Source organism: Carica papaya, chromosome 9 (genome assembly GCF_054855325.1).
Source record: "Carica papaya isolate Zhongbai chromosome 9, ASM5485532v1, whole genome shotgun sequence".
Classification (NCBI taxonomy): Eukaryota; Viridiplantae; Streptophyta; class Magnoliopsida; order Brassicales; family Caricaceae; genus Carica; species Carica papaya.
The window spans coordinates 31499120-31526448 of record NC_142317.1 but is presented as its reverse complement, the minus strand read 5'-3'; the positions used below and the strand labels follow the sequence as shown (position 1 = coordinate 31526448).

Sequence of the window (27329 nt, the reverse complement as noted above, 5' to 3'; positions counted from 1 at the left end):
AAGGAGAGTGTTTTTGAAAGAAAACTTTAAAACATAGAGTAAAATTGTAAAAAGAAAAACTTTGGCCACGTAAGACGGTTTGGATAGCAGCCACAACAGGTCAGAACGCGCCACGTGGCGAGCACGCTGACCTCGGCTTCACGCAGGAAGCCACGCGAGTGATTCACGTGCCTGGGTGATCCGATGGCCCAGATCGCACCCCATGCGCACGAACAATTCAGATGCATTTCCCTTTTAAACGTGATCGGATAGACGAGATTGATCGCAATGGATGATCCAAATTTACCCACTCAATCGGTCTAGACAAGCAACGATCAGACGACTCTTCTCGCTCCACGTCGACGTAGATGAACGGCTAGGATCAGAGAGAAGAGAGGTATTTAAACCTCTCTTTAGTCGACCTTGAAACCCTAGCTGACACCCAGCCGGAGAATAAGAAGAATGAGGCAGTCGAAGGGAAGACTAGCTGACTGCCGACCGACAAAAGAAGTAAATTTTTTCCTTCCCACTCGGAATTCAATCCCGAGTCTCCCTATGCCCATACCGGAGCTAAAGGGTCGACAAGTGAGCCAAAAATTACAGGTAAAGCTCGGTCAAGCTGTCGCAGCAAAAACTCAAAACCTTCTCCGATAACTCCTTTTCTATTTTTCATTTCGTGTGTTTTTTACTACTGTGTTCTCCGTCCTTTTCTGGTGCAGGTAGCCGAAAAAAAACTTCAACCGCGAAGGAGAATCGGTAAAGCCGTTGCACCCGGAGATCTTCTGCTAGTAGGGTTTCGGTTTTTTATTTTTTTCAGCCAATCGAGACCTCCTAACTTAGTTTTTCACAAGTTTATGTGCAAAGCCGGCCAAAACTAGCCTAAATCGATCGAAACCGACCAGCCCAAGGTGAATCACCGATGCGAGCATCAGAGCACGGCCGCGCTGCCATGTCGAATCCCTAAAATCGATCGAAAAATTTTTAAAATGTCTATTTTGCCCTTTTAGGATATTTTTGGATACATAACTGGTATTTTAATTTTCGCGAAAAAAATTCAAAAAATTTGGGGACCGCTAAGAGGCATAATGGAAAGTATGGTATTTCGGACACCAATCCGAGTTAAGAGTCTCTCACCATTTTTCCTGTTACGGTAAATTGAAGCATAATAATCAATAATATTGTGTTTTGTAAAAATTAAAAAAATCTTAAAAATAATTACATGTTATTAATAGAGACAGAACTGATCAGTTCATATTTGCTCTAGTTCATTGTTTATTTTTTTTTATACTAATTGAAATGTTTACTATTATATTATGTGCATTAAATTGCTAGTTTTAATTGCTTTCTCGATTATTTAGTTTACCTAACTGCATAGCCTTCATTTAGTTGATTTGTTTTGCAATAAATATTTCAATCACGTTTCTTGATGTATGTATCACCTATTTGCATGATTTACTGTTGATTTATAAATATGAGATATTGGTATGTAACTAATAATTGATTAATAGTATAAATCTATGTATGAAAGACTTACTGTGTACCTTGAGAAATGGTGGACGGACCTGCTACATAGAGAATCCTACTGTGAGCATTACCTCAATCGAATGAACTTGAAAAGTCCTATACTGGAAGAGTTTGAGAAATATAATTCACCCTCATACCGGACGAGGTATCGAGAGGATGGTGTTTGGCACCCCTTATCGGATGGAGTATAGAGACGGTCAGTTAATTAACAAATTTAGATATTGGATTCACGTGCAGGAAAACATCCCTATAGACTTCCAGAAGTACTAGTGAGCAAATAAAAAGGAAAGTTGTTATTTTTACTCACTTGTATATGAAATCATAATGTTATTTAAGTTATTATCTTTATAGGTTGATTTTAAAAACTCGTAACGATAGGTATGAAATAAACGATTTTATGTTAAATGAATTTACCTAAATTAAATAGTTTCATTAGTTGTTTTATAATTTTTATCAACTTTTAATTTCTGTATCAGTAATTAGTGTTATATTCTTATCAGGTTAGTGTAGCTTACTTTCCTGTTAACCATTTCAGATTAAGAATACTAAGATTCAGATCCTGAAAGTAGGATAGTTGTGAGTGAGATTACCTCCCGAACCTTATCAAAGTTGTTAGTGGAGGTTAACTCCATATGATATTTATTTATTTATTTTCAACTATTTATTTCATTTTTTTATGAATTACTGTAAAATGGACATTCTCGTAAACTTATTGGGCACTTTAATTTACTGTGTAAAGAATATAAAAGCTAATATTATTATTTATTTCTGCCATTACAATATAAATTTTTTCCCTTAAGGTTCCGAACCTTTACGAATTCACCTCAATTTGCTCCTGATCCAGGACCTACACCGAAATATTGATGGTGATTCTCAAATATGACATAACAAAATGTGATATGATGAGATAGAATGCAATAGAAACAAGAACACAAGGAACGAGTTACCTACTCTTAATGGTTAAAGCAAGCCCTTTCGTTCTAATATTCTGAATTCTTTAATTCGAAATAAATCAAATTTTTTAAAATATAGTTCAAACCTATGACCAATCAGTTAACAGCTAACCGCACTACCACTAAGGTACAGAGGAATAATAGGAGATTAGATCTTATAGAGCTCAATTCTCGTTCTCAACCCATGACCAATATGAACTCGAACTTTCCTTCGTAACTCCCGAAACTTCTTCATAGTGGTTCCGTTCCATGTCTTATTTCATAGGAAACCTCAAAGTGACTCTATTTCATTATAATTATATTTCATCCATATTCAAATTTCATTCATTTAATATCTCTTTAGTTTCATTGACATTAGAGATTAAGGAGAGTAAAAACCCATAATTAATAAGGTATAGAACAAGTATTAATCAAAAGTTATAAGCACGAAAGGGGTGTATGACATGTATGAATTTAATGATAACTTGTCCAAACCTAGTCTATTATGCTCCAATATATATAAGATTAATAAAATTTTAGTTTTATTTTTAATTCTACACAATTTTATTAATAAATATTTAGTATTGTATCTTTATAATATTAACTTACATTTACTATGGATTATGTTTTAACTATTATTATAGATTATATTATATTTTAGTTAACATTTAATATTTTTTAACTACAAATTTTAATTACTTCTTTAAAATATTTTATTTCTTTAAGATAGAATATTTATAATTTCACATTACATTTGTATTTACTTCTAATTCAATAAATTTAAAAACAAAATTTATTTTTGATACCTGTAAAATATTGAGGAAACATAATTTTAATTAGTAAACTGATTAAAAAAATTACATATATATCATTTTGTTTTATATTAAATTCCTTGCATGTTAGTGACTGTTTGATCTAACTTTTTCTGGAAGAGGCTGATTAAGCCGACAACTAAACAGTAGCTGCTGTTTGTTTGGCAAGAAAGAAATCTGGAGAGGAAAATTTTGGTAAATAATTCAGAATGATGGAGAGAGAAGAGATAGCATTTGATCTTGATGGGTCAGTTTGATAGCAAACCAAGATTTGCTGGATACTTGATATAACAACAGAATCCACCTTCTTATAATCAGACAAGAAAATCATAACTTCTTTTTTTTCATCAGTATCAAGGAAAATTCTGAGGTAAAACCTAATCTCTTGAATGGAAATTCAAGATCTGAACCATGGCATATGAATTGAAATTTGGATATAAATCTAGATTTTGTCTCTCTCCCTCACCATTTCCTATATATGTGTATGTATGTATGTATGTGTGTATATATATATATATATATGTATGTATGTGGACAAGTGTTTGTGATATTAGATATTTTTTACTAAGAGTATACCATTTAAAGTATGCTACATCTTTAATTAAAGAAAAAACTGTCTACAAATTTTCATCTTTAACACAAATCAAACAACCATTCAGAAATTTTCATTTATATCATTATTACATAAGATCTGCCCTATTTCTCTTCTTGGGGATGTCATTTAACCTTGCTGATACAAATAATAGGTTCTATTTAAGCAATTTTTTACAGAACAAAATAAATAAAATTTTTGCCCATGATACCTACTTACTATGTTTTCAGAGGGTTTATAAATCCTATAGTTCATAAACTGCATTTTTAAAGTGAACTAAACACCTTGTAAATTCCTATGGTTTAGAAACTGCATTTTAAAGTGAACCAAAGAGTCTTACTGATGTCCTGAATCTTATTCAGGACATGAAGCTTGTCATTAGTAAATTAGTCAGTATTTTCAACTCTAGCAAGTTATCTATTCAGAACATACAAGAAAAACCTAACATTTTATGCTAGGTTATCTTAAGTCCAGTAACGAGTTTGCTTAACACAACAAACTCGGCCCTATTTGGTGTCAAAATTCAAGCATCCTGTTCCTCTTGTTCCTCGTCTTCATCCGCATCCATGGCTTGGCACACATATTCCTGCGCTTCTGCAAGTGCAGATTCTTTAGCATCTGCAGCATACAATATCTTCTTGATTGCTATAGCCATCTGCATGATGCATTTCAATAACACATAATAAGTTCAAACTGCCATCAAGCATGTAACTAACTTCAATATATTAAGAAGACAAAATGAACAAACAAACAAACAAATAAATATAAATGTATATAACAGTCACTGGGAAACAGCCAGAATTCGTTAGTATATTAATCATATGACTAATAGAACCAAAAATAAGTAGAGGGATTTCCACTAGGTCTTACTGGGAGATGCTCCAATTCAGGAGTCTGACAAAGTATTTCTATGTCTCGTAACTTTGAGAAGTAAAAATCTCTTTCCTTTGCCAAAACGTCAGCAGAGAGTTTGAGATCGGTAATCTGTATGATAAAAGTGAGAAAAAACTTAGATCCAACAAAAAGATGTCAACCAAACAGAGGCTAGTATTTGATTTAACAGACAGTTGAGATGAAAGCTATCTGAAAATCAGAAAATAGCCAAAGAAGCAGTCAACTGTCTCATAAACAAATTAGGAAAAGACAAGAAAAGCCCAGGCACTTATGTAACCAAGCTTCCAGGGGATTTTGGTCATTGTATCAATTCATCATAATGACCATCTCAAAAAACAGAACCAGAACTGTTATAGCAGTAGATAATTCTCCCCAAGTTTTCAAATATCCATGCATATCCCTCCAGTCACTAAGGGGAATAATTTGGGATAGGTGCGCAAAAGAACCAAACAATTGGAAAAAAAAAATCTTGTTTAGAAAGGAGAATTGTAATTGCTATTACCTCCTTTGACAGAGCTTGAACCTCGGCTGAAGAAGCTCCACTTGCCCCGGTATATACTTTTCCTTGTTTGGGCCCTGAAGCAATAAACATAAAGACAATTAAAAAGACTAAAAGGAAAAAAATAAAATAAAGGAATAACTCAAAAACGGAAATGATGTAATAGCTTACCACAAGTTTTGTTAAGGAGAGCTGAGTCACCAGAGCCAGGGCCATGCATGTTGTTTGCTTGCAGTGACTTTGAACTCTTATTACAACCCTTGAAGGTCCGCTCTTTTCCACCTTTGCCTCTTCGCTCCACAGGATTGTAATTCCTGCAAGAAGTTCCAAATGTTCAAAAACATTAAAAAATGAAAGTTCATATATATACATATATATACCTATGGGGAGACTGTCCAAGCATGATTATTACTTGTCAAAAGGAAACAGGAAGTAATCAACATACTCATTCATAATGCCACCATTTACAGAATCACAATAACGTTTTAGCCATTGCAGGAACTCCAAATTGTCCAAAGGCCGCCCTTTGACAAGCCTGTTGACTTCAACATGCTGCAAAATAATCAAGAACATTTATGAATTCGGTCCTAAATTATATTGTTGGCATAATTGGTTCCACTCCTTAAAAGTATGCAGGTGAATTTATGTGGGTATTGAAATTCTAATGAGCCACACGAGTTTAATCCATAAAAAAGGTAGAGTAAGAATAACAGATAGACATTTACATATTGGATAAGTATCATTTGATACAACGTATAACAATGAGGACTGCCTTTGCAGAAAAATAATCTTTATACAATTTCTTTTATACAGACATACAGACATACATACATACATCCAGGACATCAACGTAGCTTTTGTAAATAAGAAATTACATAAAAATTTATTTTGCTGTACAACTAAACCTCATTCGTTGATACTTATTCAAACTAAAGTAAATGATCAAACACACAATTGAATCTCTATCTAAACAAAGGACACATGAAAGAACAAGGAAATGTTTTAAATAGAAATTTTGGGTCGGGGTCAAGGATCTCTCATTAAGTGCACAGGAACTCCATTGTTCTAACTATTGTCCTCTGCAATTCATTAAAGACACTCCTATACACTAACACTTATTTTGACTATGACATTCAAAATCATCTCAAGTTTACTTTGAATCACGTTAATACTACAAACCATCACTAAGATATCATTGCATTCATCAGTATGTAATAGACCAGACTGCTTGCATCAGTTCTGACTTTGTAATGGAACCTTATTCTGTGAAACCCTTTTCCTCTCCTACACCAAGTCCTTTTCCCATATGCAAACTTAAGACAATTTGCCCAATCTAACAACTAAATTCTAAATAAATGAAATCCTGTGATCACTAAATAGTACTAGAATTTATTTCATAGTCAAATAAGCCATAGAATGAGGGAAACGTTATATAAATCTCAGCTTACTTCGAGCTCAACTTGAACTAGTGCTTGTTTCATCATCTTGTAAGTTCCCTCTTCTTTACTAAATTTTATACTTAAGTGCTTGCATTTTTTTTCCTCTCTTCATCCCCCCATTTCTTTCTGGGAAGCAGAGTATTATCATCTATAGGGAAGTTGATATGCATCCAAAGAGTATAACCGATTTGGGAGAAAGAGAAGGGTCTAGCTGTCTGGCCTAGAAAACAAAGAGATGTAGCCTATGATATAAAACAAGACGACTCCTCAGATTAGAATCATAATAAGGCTGCCTAGGGTAGTATGGGATATTACACCAAAACTGCAACCTCACTAATTTAGGCTTACCCTGAAACAAGCTTCAAGAAAGCAAAAACCTATGCAGTTTACACTCTAAAGGATATACTAATCTGACTCTTGGTCCCTGGACCGTGGCACTAATACCTGTCTATAAAGCAATACAAATCCACCCTTTTGCTTGTTCTAACCTTCATACAGAAGAAAGATGAGGAACATAACAAAAGGAGCCAATCACCTCAGCTCCATGCTTCAGTATCTTCTGGAGGCAATGATTCGTAAAAATGTTGGTCTTAATATTTCCTCAGATTCTCTTATTCTCATATTCCTCACATTTCAGATCTCCTTTCAAGTTTTACATTTGCTTGTGTACTGCTTTCAACCTTTGAGTGGTTTTAGACAAGGGCATACCAGGCCCAAATTCGGCAAGGTCAGCATCCATAATTTTTTTTTTTTTTTAAAATAAAAGAAGAGAAGATGTATTAATGTGAGGTGCTAAGGGAACACCGCCCATTTACAAAAAATTTACATGTCAATTAGTATATCTACAATAAAACCAAGATCTTCAAAACATTCTACATTATGCCCTAAAACAGTAGAATCAAAATAATGAAATCATTTATCTTTGATGCTATTAAAATTTTGTTATTACTCAAATCTTCCCATGCCAGAAGTTCGAAATAAACAGAATCTACCATTACCCAAGAGATCTCCAGAAGCCCGAGTATCATGTTCTAAAATTTGTGAGATGTTTGATATTTCAAGAATATATGACTACATGATTCAAGAAATAAACAGAATTTGCCATTACCCAAAAGATCTTTAGAAGACCGAGTATCATGCTCCAGAATTTATGAGATATTTGACATTTCAAGAGTAGATGACTACATGATTCAAGAAATCTCTTACATAAGAAACACCTGTTGACAGTAATATGGCATATTTTCATCAAATTGTCAATTGTCAGAATTTTCACTTTTGTGGCTTCCCATGCAAAAAAAACAATTCTTGGAGGGGCACCCGATTTCCAAATAATTTTTGAGGGGAAAAGATATTTTTCGTTAGAGTTATAACCGGCCTAAAAAGAGTAGAGAGAACTGACACTGAAGAGACCATTCTTTTTTAATTTTCAATGCAATTTATCGTTTTAATTTTGCAGCTGTATGTTTACCAATAAGTGAAGTAAGGATTGATACTCTTCTAGTTCTCAATCTTTAAGGTTCCTCACCACTAGGACACTCCAGGAAGCAGAAAAGACTAAACCAGCAATATCATTTATCGTGACAGCTTTGTTTTTAGCAATCTCGTAGATAAGAGGATATTTATATTTTAATTTTTCTGAACCGCACCAAAAATCTTCTCAGAAACGGACCTTGAATCCATTACCCATATTCCATTTTGAGCACTGAAATATCGCATTATTTAGTGTGATGATGTTATTTCATAAACTGTAACTATAGTTGTTTTTAATAAAAGAGAAATCTTGTGGATTACCATTATACCATTTTGACTTCATCACCATTTTCCAAAAAACTATCATTTTTCATTCCAATATCTCTAAATCCATTTACCAAGAAGCGCCTTGTTTAGTTTGACTATTGATCTTAGTCCCAACCCCCCTTCTTTTAAGGATTTTTTTATCTCTAACCCATTCACTAAGTAGTATTTCTTGCAATTTTCACTATCACCCCATAGAAAGGTCAGCATCCATAGTTGAATAAACTACAAGACCAAACAACCTATTTCTTGGAACTAAAAAGACACGAAGATGAGAAACTTTCTTTCAAGCTTGTTACAATAACTTCAGTTAGTGATTGCACAAAATAATCAGCCCTTCAGATGTGGATGACAAGACTAAATAATAGAAAGAGCACAACTTTCTCATAAGCACTGCATTAAAAAATATATATATAGGGCTGTAATCATGTTGAAATTACCTTTTCAATTTTCAGCTTGTTGAACACATCCTGCAAGATCTTGTAATTTTGGATCATATCATATTCTGTTTTTGCATCAAAATTCACCTGCAATTAAGAAACTTATAATCACATACATAATACTACAATGAAAAACCATTGAAATGAAGAAGAGGTAAAGATTAGCAACAGACCTTATGCATTGGAACGATTCCAGGATAAGTCATATCCAGCATCTGACACTGTACAGCACCAGATGCAGCCTAGCCATTTTATGAAAATGAAACATTAGGATCGAGACGAGAAATATTAGCAAAGAAAGATGTGGTCTCTATTGAAACATTTAAGCATTCAGTTAAAATGACTCTGATTGGCACGTTCGATTAACACAAACAGTAATCTATTTTAAAAACAGCATCCATGTGCAATTACCCTCAAAACCCTTAGCATTATAAACTAACTGTACATTGATTTCCACCATTAAAAGAAACACCAGTGGCAGCAGAATAAGCAAAATCTAGAAAGCATTAGCATAGTAAACAAGCCCACTTCTCCATGCAGGCAATAATTCAGGTACAAAGTCCACCATTAAACCCAAAGATAACTGTTTTATTACTTGCACAGATACCATCCCAAACTACAAGTATAACGAGATACATTTAAATGTAAGAATTAAGAAGTAAATAAGCATAATCATTCAAAAAGTCGCATGAACCCTTCATTCCAAATACCCACATGAAAGAAGTACACTTAAACAAGTTTCTCATCAGTCGTCTGCTTTATGGAGTCTATATTTCCGAACCCATCTCAAATTATCTATTCCTCCCCCATCCTTCATGATTGCCGACAACCAAACAAACCCATTACTAGATTAAAAAGAAAGCGATGGCAATGACAATCTACTGGCAAAACAATTTGCCCCCAATCAATCCTCCACGGGACGCCCAGCGGGGGCGATTACCATACAGTTATAGAAAGCAAAGGAAAGCGGCCAAAACAATAAAAGCCATTGCCCATTCATACGCAACCGTCACATGTTTCGGTTCTTTAAAAGAAAAGAATAAAGCGAAGGAAGAACCTCTTCAATACGAGAGAGATTGAGACGAAGCCTGTTATTGATCCATGAGAGAATCTCATTTCTGCCGACAAAGTAAGCACTATCCATCATTCCTATATTCGTCGCCATGAATTCGAAAATCCCCTGTAATGTATCTCTTCAATTGTTGGTTCAGCGCAACCCACACAACACAAGAGAGGGAAAGAAAGAGGTTGGATGGTAAGAGGGAAAATGAATGAAATCAAAGCGTGAAAGGAGGGTTTTTTGAATTTGATTTGAATTAATTGTTGTGATTTAAAAACAGAAAGTGAAGATTGAGAAATGAACGGATGAGAAGGGAGAGAGAAAGAGAAGGAAAGGCTGGAATTTTCTGTACCTGAGAATGTGAGACTTTAAACTTGCATTTGCATTTCTTCAGCCATCTTTTTTATCCATTTAAATATTTTTAAAACCAGTGAATTAGTTCCTGGTTTTCAAATTAATAAATTAATGATATAGTTAATGTTTTACTCTTAATTTGGGATTACCACTAGAGAGTTAGGAGCATCATTAATGTTATTATGATTTAAATGGTTAGATCATAATATGCCCAACAATCCCTCCATTTGTCAAATGCTAGCAACTCACATAACATACATATATATATATGTATGTGTATATGTATATACTTATGTATTTTACTCACACATTCATAATCTTATTATACATCATAACCCAACTTAGATTTCCATCTCCAGAAGGGAAGAGAGAGTTGAACTGGCACTATACAGTCAAATCCTATATTGATATGCAGCTATTATATGGTATTGAAGTAATAAGGCTAGGTTAATTTTTTTTTTTTTTAAAAAAAAAAACTCATTGTTTCTGCTCTAATTAATTAATTTAGTCATAAAAATGTTTTTTTTTTATTATTCAAACAAAGAAAAAAATCAAACAATCGTGAAATATTCTTTTTATTTAGAATATCACTATTTATTAATTATTGTAAATCATATATATGTACATATTAAAAAAATTTTGTTAATATTTGATCCATGTAATAAAAAATATATAAGATTTAATAAAATTATGTTCTCTATTTTATTTTCTAAGGCTCAGGTTTGAAATAATTTTTTAAGTTTCACTAATTATTTTATGTAATATCATTTTTCAATATAAATTATATTATTATGCTGATTATATTTAATAAAAATTTTATAAAATAATTTAATTTTTTATTAAAAGAGAAATCAGACATTACAAATTTATTATCAAACTCAAAAGTGTAAGACATTTGCCTTATGATGAATGTACGATTAGCATATTATTACATATATATATATATATTTATTCTTGTTATTATTGTATTTTTGAACAATTAGAAATTAAAAGTACATTTAAAATAAAAATAAACTAAATATTTAAGAAAAAAAGACCTTAACTCAAATCATTTCCCCCACATTTAAAGGGAGCTTCAAAATGTTAACACGAGATTTTATAAAAAGTTCAAGTAAACACTAAAATTGTTACCCTAATTTTATTAATGAAAAAACAAGTGGTGCAATAAAATATATAATCAGATTTTTATTGTGTGTCTTCTTCGCAGTTTATTCATGTAGAATTGAAATTTTTTTACTATATATTTCTTTCATAGTCTGTTCATGTAAAATGTAGATGGAATTAAGTGTTTCACATGCAAAATTATATTGACTTGAACTTGCTACGCATTTCAGATTAACTTGAATTTTGTTGCAAATCTCATACGCAAATAGTGACTGTTGAATCAGATTAACTTGAAATTCCAGCATTTGTTAATGCAAAAACAATATTTTTTTTCTTTTGTAAATCTGGAGATTCTACACTAAAATTTATGTCTTTTTTTAAAAAAAAATTTGTGGGGTATTGAAGTTTTTAGCAGTATAAGAGATAAGTTTTGACATTACTTATAAAATAATTTATATTTTGTGTAGTATTATAACATGAATGAATCTAAAGGATCATATGAATATAAAAGATCATACACGTAAGAGTTTGCCCATATGAAACATCTGAGTAATGAGTAAAATAATCTTTTCACAATGATTTGTATATTTTAATGATCATATTGATTGTGGATTGTATAATATTAATTTGTATATAAATATAAATAAAATATGTTTAGTGCATAATTGTTCCTGTCAGAGAATGCTTCAGCCAGTTAGCAAGAAAGTTGACAACAGGCTAACGAACCAGAACAGGGCAAAGTTCTACCGGGGGAAGGGACTGAGTCATTGTGTGTGTGTATATATATGTATAGATATATAGAATTTCCTCTTGCTATTAAATTTAGCTGGTAGAATATGTTTGAAATTCATTATGACCAAAACTTGGTCAAACTAAAAATTAGACGCCAGTGTGTATGTATGTTCGTATATAATTATTATTTATTAGCTTGCCTAATCCATGCCCTTCATTCTTCTCCATATATTTATATATATATAGATATATAATTGAACAAAATTCCATTTGAAGCTTGAGATTTTCGTCAACATTTTCTGCAATTGGAATATGGATTCCATTAACGCCTTGAAAGGATATGGCAAAGTAAGCCACCAAGAAAATCAGGTAGCCGATCAGAAACCTACCAGAAAGAGGCTACTCACCGTCATCGCCATCTCAGCAACTGTTCTCTTAATCCTAATAATCTCTTTGATAGTTGCAGCAGTTATCCATGAATCCAAAATCAAACAACCCGAGTCGTCATCATCATCATCCATCTCCTCCAGCGAGTCGATGAGAGCAGTCTGCAGCGTGACTCCGTATCCGGACTCCTGCTTCACCAGCATATCATCCCTCAACACCTCAATAAAGCCAGATCCAGAATTCGTATTCAATCTCTCTCTCAAAGTCTCCATAGCCGAGCTATCTAACCTCTCATCTTCTATCAAAACTCTCAACAATCTTCACGGGGACGCTGCTTTGCGCGATTGTGCGAGTCTGTTGGAGGACGCAGTGAGTGGACTCAGTGACTCGGTGTCGGCGATGGAGGTGGGAGCGGAAGGGAAGGTGTTGACTGCGGAGAAGGTTAACGATCTGCAGACGTGGATCAGCGCTGCCATGACTGATCAGGAGACTTGCGCTGATGGTTTGGAGGAGATGGGGGAAACGGTTGTTGACGAGGTGAAGAGGAGGATGCAAAAATCGAAAGAGTTGATGAGTAACAGCTTGGCTATTCTTGCCAAGATGGAGACGCTGTTGGAAAAGTTTCATCTTAAGATGCACTGAAGGTTTTGACCACTTCTTTTCCTCGTGTACGTATGTGTGTGTGTGTATATATATATATGTATGTATACACTGATTTTATCAGCTTGTGTTGTCTTTTGCTTGGAGTCTGTAATTGTTATCTGGTTAAAATTAGTTCGTATTTTGTTACAAATGATGCACAAAAATTAATAAATTCAGGGGAAGAAATCATCAAGATTTGCAACTATTTGTGGGGTGGTGTGTGAAAAAATTGGGTTAAATTTGAACATAATTTTTTGTTTAGTTTCCAAAAAAAAAATAATAATAGTAGATATTCATAATAGGATATATAATAACTCTACTTATATTTTTAATCCCATAACAACAATTTTGTATGTACAAAAGAATACATGTTTGTAAAAAGAGAAATCATGGAAGCAAGCAACTTTGAATTGAATATAGAATTAATTTGAAATTATTATTCAATTTCCATTAAAAGATGATGATCGTATTATTATATCATGTTTAATTTTTATCTTATAGAACTAAAATTTAAATTAAACTCAAGCTAAACGTAGAACAGAAAATAGGATAACAGTACAGAAGAACTACCCAAGTTATATTTGTTTCAGTGAGTTTATCTAAGCTTGAAAGAATGGTGCTTTTATTGGGTGCCTTTATTTGCCTTCATAAACCCCAAAAAGGAGCAACCTGCATTCAGCATAAGATGCCATCATCAGTTGTTTCTTGTTTAATTCGATTAAGAAAATAGAAGTTTCAGCAGATAAAAAAACACGGAGAGTAAGCTTTTATACGGATATATCTATACAACTCTTAGTTTTAGTGTAAGCAACTAAACCAGTAACTTCTCTCTCCTCATATTTACCAGACACATTTTCTCATCTATTTTCCCTGTAGACTTTGTTCAGGTTTTATTGTACAATGTTTTCTTTTCTTTTTTTTTCTCAATATACCTGGGTGCATCTCTTAATCTAGATTATTCAAAGTGATAGCCAATTAGAACAGATAATCAAAAGACATTTATTCAATATTCGGTTCTTGCATATACTAAGTTTCCTAGGCAGGATATATATAAGCATGTCTAAATCTAAGCACTGAATTTTCACTTAAAAAGTGTAAATCAACTTTAAAGCAAATAGTAACTAATATAATGTAAAGGAAACAAGAGAATGAATATATATACCTATCTTGAACTTTATCTGACCGGTTCCACACCTGGAAAACGAGAAAAGAGTTATCTACAAGAAGCCAAATTTGGGTCTCACTTCCCACTCTCTAATTCCTTGGCTGGTTCTTTTGCCACTAATTTTTCTAGTTCCAGCCATGTGTTACGATGGCAATCATGTTACTGAGAACTTGGCTGGTCAATTGCATCTCAGATGTGAAAATTCAAATGGTTCTTACTAGAAGCTGGACTAAGAACAGCATATGTAACTTCAGCAGCTTAAACTGATTTTCTGCATGGCATTGACTTTTCAGATACCCTTCCAGCCATCTCCATCAACTGCCAGATAAATCAAATATGTGAACACCATGAACAATAGTACTTGTCCTAATGGGAGACTCGCTGTGAATGTATAATGAGAAGCATCATAATGAACAACTCTTAGCTTCATCATCTTTTCCCTCCAGTTGTTTCGTAGTATGATACTGTTAACTGCATTAAGGTGTTGTAATACTTTGTAAACAAAAATAAAACATTTGCTACCAGCTCAAGGCAATTGAAGTCTAAGGCACTTATGCTATATCAAAATCATTACGTCTATAGAACTGCATCTTGCACATGCAATGCAAATTTATGCCCACATATTAGGAGGGTGTTTACTTTGGCTTCATTATTCCCTTGTAAGTAAGAGCCAAAAAAAGCTCCAAAAACCTACTTTTTCTTTTGACTTATAAATTACATAAAAAACCTAATTTTATCTTTTATAATTTTGATCAACATATTCCTATTATAAACTACCAATCCTTATTGGTTTGTTCATTTTAGTTTTTTTATTAAGTTTTTTAACTAATTAATATTCTTTACCAACCATTCTCTATCAATAAGTCAAACAACAATAGGATAAACCAAACATGTTTTCCTTTATTTTTTAAGAGCTTATAAGCTTCATTAGCCAAAAGAGTAAGTCAAATCAAACAGTCCTACTGCAGGAACTATGATAAGCCTATGGTGGTATAAAAAACATTCAGTCATTCAGACCACTTGAACGAGAATGCATTAAGTTTGCTTCACCTTTGTGATTTTTGCCTTTCCAGTTGGCTGGATGGCCGAACTATTGGTTCACTATTTGTTGTGTTCTCCCATCACAAGAATGCAGAGTCATTACTGAAGGGATAATAAGGGTAATCTGTGACACCATGCACCCTATACTAGTAGTAAAATAGAAATATAACTACATGTGCACACACCTATATAATATATATTTTTGGTCCAACTATATCAAAAATAACAATGTTTCTAAGTAATGGATTAATAGTGTTATGCATGCTTATTGCCTACATACTCAACCTGCATTGTTAATGATCTGATTTGTTCCTTTGAAGACTTGTTCTTTTCAGCCTCCTCCTGTGCTGTTACTGTTGCGTCTTTCAACTGTCTTGATGTTCTCTTGAGTTGTTCTTCTAGTTGCTGTGATTTTCGAGTGAGCTCCTCCACCTACAGGGGATATAGTCTTGTATAAAGTCATAATTCATTCCAGCTGGAGGGAAGATGTATATACTAGCAAGACCTTTTTTGTCTGTAATAAACCAAGTATCATGTTAACACTCATAGGTCCAAATACAGTGAATGTAGGATCTGTTTATTGCTGAGCAGCTAGACTTCCTGAGCTCGTTAAGAAAGATTAAGAATCCTTTTTGTTAAGCAAGTGACATGAATGTAACATGTCATAACCTGTTATGGTAAACTCAAAAAAGCTTATACTCCCCTTGAGCTACATTGGTAAACTCTTTGTTGTTTTGGAGAAAATATATCTCTATGTTTTTGTTAGAAGAAAATGGTACATATTTATATGCAAAAGTGGTTGACCTGCTTAGTATACTTTCTAGCTATCTTTCCTATTAATTTCCTACAACTACGGAAATATATAAATATACATGTAAAAGCCTATAAAAGGCATTGGCCTACTATAAATACGTACTTACTTTATTTATAAAACTCCTCTCAAATTCGAGAATAAATATTAATCATGCCTAACTTGTTACAGATAATAAATTCTTAGGACCTCCTACAGCTTTTGTGGAAGTATCACCCAATATTTTCTCCAGTTTAGACATGACCAATGGAGCATCATTCCTGCTTAACTTTTCTCCAAATCAAGTGACAATTAACGTTAATATTCTTTGATCTCTCATAAAAGACCGGACTTGAGACATGAAGAGCAGCTTGATTGCTCACACCACAATTTCACAATAAGCTTTGTACTTTCTGATTCTGCAATCTTTTGAGACACTACATTGTGCTTCTACTTGTTCTAGCGACACTAAGTTTCCACAAATAAACACACTATGCTTTAGTTGATCTCTAGTGCATTTTAGGACCAACAATATCTACATCTGAGTGTCTGCTTGGATCACTCCAAAACTCTAGTGGGACATCCCATAACTTCAGTATATTGTGCACTCTCTTGCCTTCTCTATATAAAAAGGAGAGATGATATATTTGCCTATTTGGACCTTCACATTTCTATGAAATTACACCATGGACTTTTAGTTGCAGCAACATATACCCTGAACTATTATATTGTTCTAAATAAACTTAACTGCTTAAAAAATTTGCTTGTTTTAACATCTTATAACATGTGAAACTCTTGGTAACAAATAAACTGATGTGGAAATAGTCGAATAAGGGTGTTGATGTCAGCTTTCCTGAAGGAGATATGGTAAGATGGAGATGGTAGAGTTACATTTACTTTTTAAGTTCTAATTTTTTGTCAAAAAAATTATATAAATTTTTGGACTAAAATGCCTTTGGACAAGTGTCAGTTTATCTGCTACCAATAAAGTTGTGTTGCAAGATTTTAGCTAACTGAAGATGTTTTAGTTTATTGGTTTCCAAGAATATCATATATCACATAATGGTAAAACTAACGTAATTTTTAGATAGATGGATTAATTTGATAGAATGTGACAGTAAATGTTGAACACTGTTACAATAGGAAGTGCTTGATACAAATGCAAAAGAGTAAGGAATTCTTTAAATATCATCCCTGAAAAGGAAATGAAATTGTTGGTTTTGTGCAAGCAATGAAATGCTTCATGGGCTTTGGGTTTAAAGAGTACTCAAGTCAAAAGGTGATATGAGCCTTGGATAAGATGAGAGATATTAGAAGGTAAAATTCTATCTTAAGATGTTTATTATAGATGCAAAAAAATTCCATGCATATTGATAAACAGCATGTTCTTTTTTACTTCCATGATTACGGATGCATAGCCCAATATGAGATTATAAGGAATTCATACATTCAAAACATTTAAAAGAAAAAAGTAAAGGAGAAGTTTTCTGATAGTAATTGATAAAGAAAAAGATAGAAGAAAGAGTTAAAACAATAAATGAAATTTCCTGGCTATCCATAGACTAACCTGCACCCTTAGTAAAGCAATTTCTTGGGTGAAACAGCTATCTGTCCGCTTTGAATCATCAAGAATGGATTCTGGATTAGTAATATTAGCATAAGCCATATTTCTTGTCATAGCAAGAGACGGACTTGATTTCACTGATACGGGAGATGTCCCTCGAGAAGCTCGTCTTGAACCAGGAAGAGAAGTAGCCATAAAACTTTCTAATGAGGCCATATCATTGTTCAAATCTACTTTCCCATTGTGCTTGATGTCTTGGATCTTAGTATATTTGGAAGAATCAAAAGAAGAAAGCCTGGAAAGTTGAGCAAAGGATCTTGAATTTGATGTTTCTCTGTCTTCTACCTCATTACTATTAGAATGTATACTACCAGTTGATTTCCTAGGAAATGCCGAAGATGATATAGGTTCTCTTGCTTTCTTTAATTTATCAAAACAATCATCACAAACATGAAAAGGCTTGTTTTTAATTGGAGCCATAGCAGCTTTAGAAGATTTCTTACTGCTGCATGCTTTACAGAAAACTAGTCCACAATTGTAGCAGTTCTGACGCTTTCTTCTGAAGTTGAATTGATTATGACAAGCTGAGCATAAAGAATTATCAACACTGGAAATGGCTTTTTGAAGACAAATGGCAGCTGTATAATTGGAACCACATACCACTGTTTTTACTTGTTTCCATTTCAATGCTTCAACCAGCGTTGGGTTGTTTCTGGCTTTGTTGTCTCCATGACCTAATTGGCCATTTGCTCCTTTTCCCCAGGTGTAAACCTCGGCTTTTGAGCCCAGAGCAGCAATATGATGGGAACCACATGCTATCTCTTCAATGTAAGTGTTCTTGATATTGCCCTCAATTCGAGTAGGAAGTTTATTAGTGCTTCCAAGACTTCCAACTAATCCATGATTAGCAATACCCATCGAATACACATGCCCAGACGTTGTTAGAGCAATTGTAATGCTGTGACCACAGGCTACTCTGCGAAAGCTGGAACCCTCTGACACTACCACACAAGATGGAACTAGTCTGGGTTCTTTGTCACCGTGCCCAAGTTGGCCTTTATCCCCATCACCCCAGGTAAACAGCTTCCCATATGGACTGTTATCAGAAACAGAGGTCTCAGTAGTAACCTCCACAATTGCAGCAGTGTGCCAAACACCACATGCTGTCATTACTGTTCGTAATCCTGTTAGTGTTTCAACTTCTCTAGGTATACTTGTGCTACTACGATCCCCGTGGCCGAGGGCTCCAAAAGTTCCATCCCCAAATGTAAACAACTTACCCACCGAGGTAACAGCAGCTGTATGCCAAGGTCCACAAGAGACATATGATACATAAATGCCCTCCCTCTGACCAAAAACTCTCATCGGTTTCCAGTGACTGACAGCACTACCAGAGCCACTAAGACCAAGACCATGAGTACCATCACCCCATGTGTACAGATCACCTGAAAGAGTTACAGCACAGGTGTGAAATTCCCCACAGGCAGCCAGTTCAATGGTTGACCCGCCAAGGGCATCGACAAGCTTCGGGTGAGAAACATCAGCTTCAACACCATGCCCAAGTCTGCCACTAGTTCCCTCACCCCAACTAAAGATCTGTCCCTGCTTCGTGACTAAGACAGCATGCTTCCGGCCACAAGCTATAAGTTGGGCATCAAGTGCTACTGTTGAATTGAGGGCCTTTGGTAAAAGGGCATCAATTTCAGAAGCAGTAGTATCAATTCTATGCATACCACCTCCCAACAGACCATTGCCAATTCCTTCCCCCCAAATAAAAACTTCACAGAGAGCATTTATATCTTCATGAGAAGAACAGTGGCTAGATGAACTGATAGCACTAGACAAACTACTTCTAAATGAATCAACTGCGGAGGAACGACAAGATTGATTATCTAAATCCTCACATGATAACGAGTTAAGGGACTTTGCAACTGACTCAACCCTAGAGATAGCCTTTACTGCTGTCGTACAAGATAAAACGTCAGAAAAAGCTTTTGCCAGTCTATTATTTGCAGAGTTCTCGTAAGGAACCGGAATGTTAGGAGCTTCTACTTGATCCTGCAAAGAAAAATATGTAAGAGACCATAACTTGGAATTAGTAAGTAGTTTTATCTCAAAGGAGAAAAAATGAACCAAGAAGCAACAGACCTTATAGATTATTTCACTACTGCAAGATGACACATTTGACGCAGAACTTTTTCGTGAGTAGTTATAAGTGCTATCTGATGAGAATCCATCATTTTTTGAATTGCACCTTAATTTGGTGGTGCTACCCCTTGAAATTAAGGCCTGAAGTGCAGCAAACCAGATCTCAGCCTCATCTTTGTCTTTGCAAACCTGTCAGGGGTGCCCAGCAACTAGGAGTTATAATGCATTAATCCTTTTACCATGAGCATATAATACGAATAACACCCCAGACCAAAATTGTTCATTTAAAGGAGTAAAATAAAGAATGACAAAGATGTAGGCTGATCCATAAATTGACAAAACAAACAACTTTCATGTTATATTCCAACCTGGAAATAAAGTAAGAAGATTTCATGTGAACAAAGAAAATGCAAAATCTATTAAAAGGGCCTTCAATTTGCCTTCCAGTGGTAAAGTTATAAATGCTTGGATGACTAGATAATTCAAAGCTTTAGACCAATAGAAATTACCCAAACGATATTTTAATATGATCCATCACGTACAAAGGCTACATTAAACTAAGCAAATGAATAAAAACCAAAGACTAATGGAAGGGCTTCGCATGGTGGCCTACTAATGGATGTGGAAGAATGGAATCATATGTTTATTATCGAATAACAACATACTACATACACACTTTTTGAGTATAAAAAGGAGGCCTTTCAATTATTTATATACGGGTATTTTACTATTATGCCATTCTACCCTAATTATACATTTACTTTCCCACACTCCTCAAGTTGGTGAATAGATATTATCCATTCCCAGCTTGGCAATGATTGTCCGGAATTTTACAAGTTGAAAATTGATAGATATGTAAGATGTACATGCCAAGCCACTATCTAGTTTCTCTTTCATAAAATACCCGTTAACTTCATTATGTTTTGTTCTGTCATGTCGCATTGGATTGTGAGTAATGTTGATTGCTGATTAATTGTTACAATAAAATCTTATTGGATCATCCCTTTTAACTTAGATATTCTAATATCATCTTCAATTATAGTACCTCACATGCTCCTTGAGTCGTTGTCTAGGATTCCGATTTTGCATTACACCTTACAACCACGTTATGTTTCATGCTCTTCCATATAACTAAATTTCCTCTAAGAAAGATGCAATAGTTGGTAATGGATCTTCTGTACAGTGCTGATCCAGCATGATAGTGTCAGTGTAGGCTTCAAAAAGTAACATGTTATTCCTCTTGAAAATGATACCCTTTTTTAGTGTCTTTTCAAGTAACGGAGAACTAAGTGTGCTGCTTGTAAATGCACTTCTTTGGGAGTGTGTATAAATTGACCTACCACACTTACCACATATGCAATGTCTAATCTTATATGTGACAAATAGATCAGTCTTCGAACCAGCCTCTGGTATGTCTCCTTGTTGACTTCTGTGTCTTTCTCTACTATTCGTAATTTGTGGTTGAGATTAATTGTTCTGCTAACAAAGTTTGCATGTCAGCTTACCTGCATTCTTTTGTAGGTCACTAATATACTTTTGTTGTGAGATGAAAATTTCAACATTTGAGTGAACTACTTCAATTTCAATGAAATATTTTAATTTACTAGTTCTTTAATCTCAAATTTTTTAACCAAACATTTTTTGGGCACTAATTTCTCATTTTCATCATTACCTATCATAATAATATCAATTGACATACATCAGAAAAGTTGTAACTCCTCCTGAGTTTGAGTGCTTTATGAACAGGGTAAGGTTTTCTTGACTCAGATTATGTCGCATTGCCAACATTACCTTTGTAATCTTCCAAACTATGCTACGGGTGACTGTTTGAATTTATAAAGTTCTTTTTTTAGTCTGCACATTTTATTTGCTCTTACATCTTTGGTGAATCCTAGTGAGACCTTTATATAAATTTTCTCTTGAAAATCTCCATACAAAAAAGTATTTTTCACATCAAATTGTTCTAATTGCCAATCAAAATTGGCAGCTAGGAACAACAGGACTTTTACTGTATTCATCTTGGCAACCGGTGCAAAAGCCTCTTAATAGTCTATCCCTATAAGTCTATATATATCATTTGGCCACCAGTTTAACTTTGTATCTTTCTTTGGTACCATCAGCCTTATACTTTATTGTGAATAACTATTTGCATCCCACAAATTTCTTTCCTTTAAGTAAGTCCACTACTTCCCAAGTTTGGTTTTTCTCCTATGCCTGTATTTCAACATTCATGGTTTCCATTTCTAACAAGATAATATCTCAGATAATTTTTTAGGAATAGAAATTGTATTTAAACTCATAATAAAATTTGCTTTGAGATGGAGAACGTATCAAATCACAAAAGATTCCAAATCAGATATAGTTGGTGTTTAGTACATTCCCTAATTCTTTTTCTGAGTGCAATGGATATATCCATGTTAAAAGACAAAGGATTTGCAGAAGTTACCTCATTCTCGTAACTGAATTCAGATGCTTGAACTCACTTTGATTCAAGATCCATATCTTTCATTCTTAAGTATGCCTGAGAGAACTGTGGGTCACACAAATACACATTTTCTGGACCTTGTGTCAAGTTTCTGCCTTTCATCTTGATGCCTGTGACCACATACTACACAACCAAAGATTCCAAAGACAAGATGGTTTGTGATCCTAACCTCAGGATAAAAGGGAGAAAGGAATTCTAATAGACCCTTGGACCCAGAAGCTGTGGTTTGTTGTTCAAGCACCTTACATGCACTTGTAAAAGACACTGAAGGTGGAGATTGGCTATTCCGAAGCTTGGTCATGGCGCTAGTTCACTAAACTACATACATTTTGCAAGTCTTAGACATTGCAAAGCACACAGATAGCATAGCAAGCAAGCGCAGAGGCACTCAAGCTTGCAAGGCAGAAGCACACTGTGAATGGCACTGAGTGTGCGAGGACATGTAAGAAAGGCCGAGGGATGTTGTTGTAGGTGAATGCGCAGCAACGGGCTGACACTTATAAGTGCTCCACAAGGGGTAAGCATGAGGGAGCGCACAGTGGTCTACCACGACCAGTGCAAGCATCGAGTGATGGGGACACTCGTGGGCACTTGGCAAGCTCTATGCACATAGGAGCATGTGCTAAATGTGGACATTGGCAGCAGACAGTACACATGAAGAGAACTATATGCATGCATCAGTTGGGAAGTCATGGGCGTGATAAAAGATTTCATATTGAGTAACACAAAGGACTATGGAGTGTTGTTAACAAGCTGCATGTTTCAGACATGGCTGGATCAAAACAAGCGGTTATCTAGAGTTATTGAGAACTAACACAGGATTGGCTCCTTCTGGATGGGGATTCCAGGCTAAGTGACATGTGATCTTGGTCTGAAATACAAGCATGTGCTTGTTTGCATGTGTGACATATCACCTATGTGATTTGGGGTGTCAACCACCGAGATAAGTGGCATGTGCCATTGTTCTAGCCTCTATATATAAAGAGGGCATTTCTGTACACACATAGGAGGATGTGAGAGTATAGTGAATGGGGTTTTTTTTGGGCAAGGAAAAATTGTTCACATATTGTAATGCTAAAGGTTTCCTTTATTTAGGTTAGGAGTTTTTCTGTAATTTTTATGTTCCTTATACAGAGTATTTGACTATGATTATCCCTAATTCTGGAAATTGGCTCTCTCTTTGTTGTTTTTTTAATATAAAAAATATTATTAGAGAAGGGAGAAACAACTTACAAGATTAGAGGATAAGACGTCCTCTAAAACTCCTCCTAGCTAGAACGGATGCAAAACCAACCAATAGAAAAAGTCATCACACAAGGGCACCCTATAAATAATTTGTTTATGCTTAGGTACTAATCGTTCTTTCCTCCTTCAGTGGAATGCTTGTTTCTGAGTCATCAAGTCTGAATCGGTTGGTTGTTAGTTCACAATAGTTAATGGTTTCATTTTATGGAAGTTTTTGCCCTAATTTTGTAGTCCATCCTTTTTTATTCGGAAGAGAGGAAGAGGAGAGCTCCTTTGGGTGTGTCTACCCCTTCTCTAAGATCCAAGATCATTGGTTATCCATGGATGCTCATCTTAGTGGATGCCAATACCAGAACAAACATACATCACTTTTTCCATTGGAAATAGAGAAAATAGCAAAGATAGTTAGGAAAATTAAGTCCAAAATAAAATTATTAACCAAAGAAGATAGCAGCTATGAACTTAGATACCAGATAATATGGTTTCAGTTTTTTTTTTCAAATGCAAACGTATAAGCTAGGTTTTTAAGACTCAATAGTTTTTTGTGAGAGATTCTAGTTATGCTAAAAGAGCTGTTGGTCATTAATTATGCATTTGAATTAACCTGATACAAGGATTACACCCTGAGGCACAGAATTAAAAACAGAAGCACTTAAAAATACTAAGATCTTGATAATAATTAAATTAAGTTGGGAATGCATATACAGAAACCATTTGTTAAGAAAATTGCTGTGGGAAAACATAAATGCATACTTTGGAGGGAAGTACTCCCAAGATGAGACCAAGGAAGGATAGAACACTAACCAAATCCAACGACCTCCCACTGTATATGAGAGAAAACGACTGATATTCCTTTTCAGGTTGTGGGTACCGCTGAAATATTACCTGACAAGTCATACAAAACAACATATCATCTTGATACAAATTGATTCTCATGAAAACAAGCACTCTCATGAACTGATACTTAAGATATTGACATAAGATATGATTTTCCTTTTCTTTAATCTGACAATTGAGTTATTAAAGCATTAATTTCTGTTTTCCACTGTTTTCCTGCAACCAATTGATTTTGGTGAGAGAGGCATGTAGTGAGGGAGAGATGGGATAGGGAGTTAAGAGGCGGAGAGATGCATATGTATAATACATGTGGTGGCTTTCCAGCAAGTTTATAAGATAAAAGACTAGTAGATCCTAGTTTAAGACTGTTGCCATAGATAAAAAACCATTTAATTTATGTAGCCTATATATTTTATATTAAAAAATATTTTTAGTCTGTATATTTTATATCTTTCCATTACTAAATTATATAACTGCAATTAGAGAGATATCAGCCTTAATCATTGTAAATTGCTAGAAATTAATTTTTTAACTTTTGTACATTCACCTATTTATTCAATGAAAGAATGACAGAAAATGATCAAACCATTCAATCAAAATTATTCTAAATCAAAAGTTATCATGACATTAGAACCCTAATCATAGAGTTTTATAATTTTTTTGTTCTTGGTGTTATTTGAGTTTTAGGCTATTGCAGATTGTAAGTTTTCATTTGTGTGATTTTTCGTCAAAGCAATATTTTTTGCTACTTTTGGTTGAGTTGCAGATCAAGTTTGGGTGGAGAGAAAGCTCACATATTTTGGTAATCTTTCAGTTATATTCGGTTGCTTATCTCTCTACATTTGAGTTAATTTTGAACTAATTTATATAGTAAAAATATCTGGTAATAAAAATGAATTTTATGTTAAATTAACGGAAAAAAATTATTCAACATGAGAATTTCAATTTTGATTATGTCACTGGAAAAGAATTACGGGTACCTTGATGGCACTGATCCAACACCAACAGATGCTATTAAATTGGAGCAATGGTAGATCAAGGATGCTAGGGTAATGTGTTGAATTATTGTGTCATGTAAACCTCAATTGATTCTTAATTTACGTTCATATAAAACTGAACAAACAATGTGGGAGTATTTGAAGAACCTATACAATCAAACAAATTTAGCCAAGAGATTTTTGTTGGAGTGTGATATTGCAAATTACACCCAAAAAGTCTATCTATTTAGGAATATTTTCTAGTTTTCAAAATTTATGCGTAGAATTTTCTGATATAGTTTATGCAGATGTGTTTAAAGATTCTCTTCTTGATATTTTGGCTGTTCATGAGATTAGAAAGCGTGACCAATTTTTAATTAAGTTACAATCAAATTTTGAAAATGCTCGTTCTAATCTAATGAATCATTATCCTCTTCCATCATTGGATGTGTGTTTTAGTGGATTGAAGAACAACGTATTCTTACACAACCACTCTTGAACAAGAGAAGATGACTACAATATACGTGACATTTTCAACTTAAGAAAAAGGCAAGGGAAGAGATATGAGTAAAATTTAATATTTTAGTTGCAAGAATTATAAGCATATTGCTTCAAATTATAACAAGAAATTTTGCAATTATTGTAAAAAATAATGACATTATCAAAAAATGTTCTATTCGCCCTCAAAATCGCCAGACCATTGCTTTTTAAGTAATTATTGACAGCTCTTCCAATGATCAGACTCAGACCGGGCCCTTGGCCACATCAGTTAATCAAAATGTTGTTCTTACTCCTGAAATGGTGCAATAAATGATAGTTTCAGCCTTATCAACTATGGGGATTCAAGATAATAGTAATTTTTCATGTAAGACTTGACTTGTTGATTCTACTACAACAAATCATATGACTGGTTCAGCTAATTTGCTGAAAAATATTTGCCTCTATCATGGTTCAGAACTTATTCAAGTTGCAAATACCAACAATTTGTCCATTATTGTGGTCGGTGATATTACTTCAATTTTTCACAACGTCTATCTACACCTTAACTTTCTAATAATCTTTTTTTAGTTGGTTAGTTAGTTGATAATAATTATGATGTACATTTCTCTCGTGATGATTGTTGTGCGCAGAATTAGGTATCGGGGATGATGATTGCAAATGGGCTTAAAGTTGGACGCTTGTTACCACTACATATTTCTATTTCTAATAATATTTTCTTAACTTGTTCTAATGTCATTTTAATAATAGTAAGGTTTGACACAAACGTTTGGAACACCGCAATTCGACTGTAATGTCTTATTTATTGAATTCTGGATTATTAAGTAATAAAAATCAATTCTCAGCTCCTTTTAGTTGTGCAACTTGTAAATTAGGAAAAAGTAAAATTCTTCCATATTTTATTACTGGTAGTCATGCAGATAAATGCTTTGAAATTATTCATAGTGATGCATGGGGAATCACACCGATTATTTTTCACACATTATAAGTATTTTGTGACATTTACTGATGATCACAGTCGGTTTACTTGGATTTATTTTCTTTGTTCCAAGTCTGAGGTTCTTTCAATTTTTAAGATTTTTGTTTCATGTCTTGAAACTCAATTTTCTATTGCCATTAAAATTTTTCGATTTGACTCTGGTGGAGAATGCATGTCTAATGCGTTATATGAACTTCTAAATGAAAAATTTATACTCTCACAACGTTCTTGTCCACACACATCTCAACAAAATGGTGTAGTAGAGCGAAAGAATCGTCATCTCTTAGAAGTTACTTACAGATTGTTACTTGAATTTTCTGTTCTAGCTCAATTTTGGGTAAAAATTTTATCTACAGCAACTTATTTTATTAATAGACTACCTTATCAAATTCTAAACTTTGACTCTATTTATTTCC

General features: G+C 34.0%; 3 protein-coding genes across 15 annotated transcripts in view; 1 reads left to right on the top strand and 2 right to left on the bottom strand.

Annotated features, from left to right (window-relative positions):
- Nucleotides 1–4161: 4161 nt before the first annotated feature.
- On the bottom strand, nucleotides 4162–10355 carry EB1A (microtubule end binding protein EB1A). The gene is made up of 8 exons (XM_022048973.2): nucleotides 9963–10355; nucleotides 9079–9147; nucleotides 8906–8992; nucleotides 5678–5784; nucleotides 5404–5546; nucleotides 5236–5309; nucleotides 4710–4823; nucleotides 4162–4494 (listed from the first exon to the last, which is right to left on the bottom strand). The coding sequence occupies exons 1-8, from the start codon at nucleotides 10068–10070 to the stop codon at nucleotides 4363–4365; spliced, it is 834 nt and encodes a 277-aa protein (XP_021904665.2). The 5' UTR covers nucleotides 10071–10355; the 3' UTR covers nucleotides 4162–4362.
- Nucleotides 10356–12267: 1912 nt separating this feature from the next.
- LOC110819677 (Plant invertase/pectin methylesterase inhibitor superfamily protein) lies at nucleotides 12268–26782 on the top strand. 4 transcript variants are annotated; one of them, XR_015816492.1, is made up of 3 exons: nucleotides 12268–13186; nucleotides 18508–18572; nucleotides 26567–26782. XR_015816492.1 is itself a non-coding variant. In XM_088211784.1 (2 exons), exon 1 carries the CDS (start codon nucleotides 12468–12470, stop codon nucleotides 13182–13184), a length of 717 nt encoding a protein of 238 aa, XP_088067910.1. In that variant the 5' UTR covers nucleotides 12268–12467; the 3' UTR covers nucleotides 13185–13186; nucleotides 26567–26782. The 4 variants fall into 4 exon arrangements, 3 of the variants coding, with proteins under 3 accessions (XP_088067910.1, XP_088067911.1, XP_021904646.2); XM_088211784.1 differs by lacking the exon at nucleotides 18508–18572; XM_088211785.1 differs by lacking the exons at nucleotides 18508–18572; nucleotides 26567–26782 and adding an exon at nucleotides 15726–15740.
- The window catches only part of LOC110819806 (Regulator of chromosome condensation (RCC1) family protein), a 34454-nt gene continuing 20701 nt past the window's right edge, over nucleotides 13577–27329 (bottom strand). For 9 of the 10 annotated variants that reach the window (XM_088211783.1, XM_088211774.1, XM_088211777.1 and 6 more), the window contains 6 exons: nucleotides 24427–24507; nucleotides 19893–20081; nucleotides 17748–19802; nucleotides 15676–15822; nucleotides 14347–14667; nucleotides 13577–13853 (listed from right to left, as the gene is read on the bottom strand). In XM_088211783.1, coding sequence (XP_088067909.1) covers nucleotides 14608–14667; nucleotides 15676–15822; nucleotides 17748–19802; nucleotides 19893–20081; nucleotides 24427–24507 — 2532 coding nt within the window. In that variant the 3' untranslated portion in view covers nucleotides 13577–13853; nucleotides 14347–14607. Of the gene's footprint in view, nucleotides 13854–14346; nucleotides 14668–14696; nucleotides 14821–15675; nucleotides 15823–17747; nucleotides 19803–19892; nucleotides 20082–24426; nucleotides 24508–27329 lie in introns of those variants that run through there. The other variant, XM_088211782.1, reaches the window with a different exon arrangement.

Bases quoted from the DNA above. Each gene is read 5' to 3' on its own strand.
- EB1A (XM_022048973.2), bottom strand. From the start codon at position 10,070: ATGGCGACGAATATAGGAATGATGGATAGTGCTTACTTTGTCGGCAGA. The intron at 8,993-9,078 runs GTCTGTTGCTAA...TCTTAATTGCAG, and splicing joins GAATCGTTCCAATGCATAAG to GTGAATTTTGATGCAAAAAC. The intron at 5,785-8,905 runs GTAATTTCAACA...ATTATTTTGCAG, and splicing joins ACAAGCTGAAAATTGAAAAG to CATGTTGAAGTCAACAGGCT.
- LOC110819677 (XM_088211784.1), top strand. From the start codon at position 12,468: ATGGATTCCATTAACGCCTTGAAAGGATATGGCAAAGTAAGCCACCAA.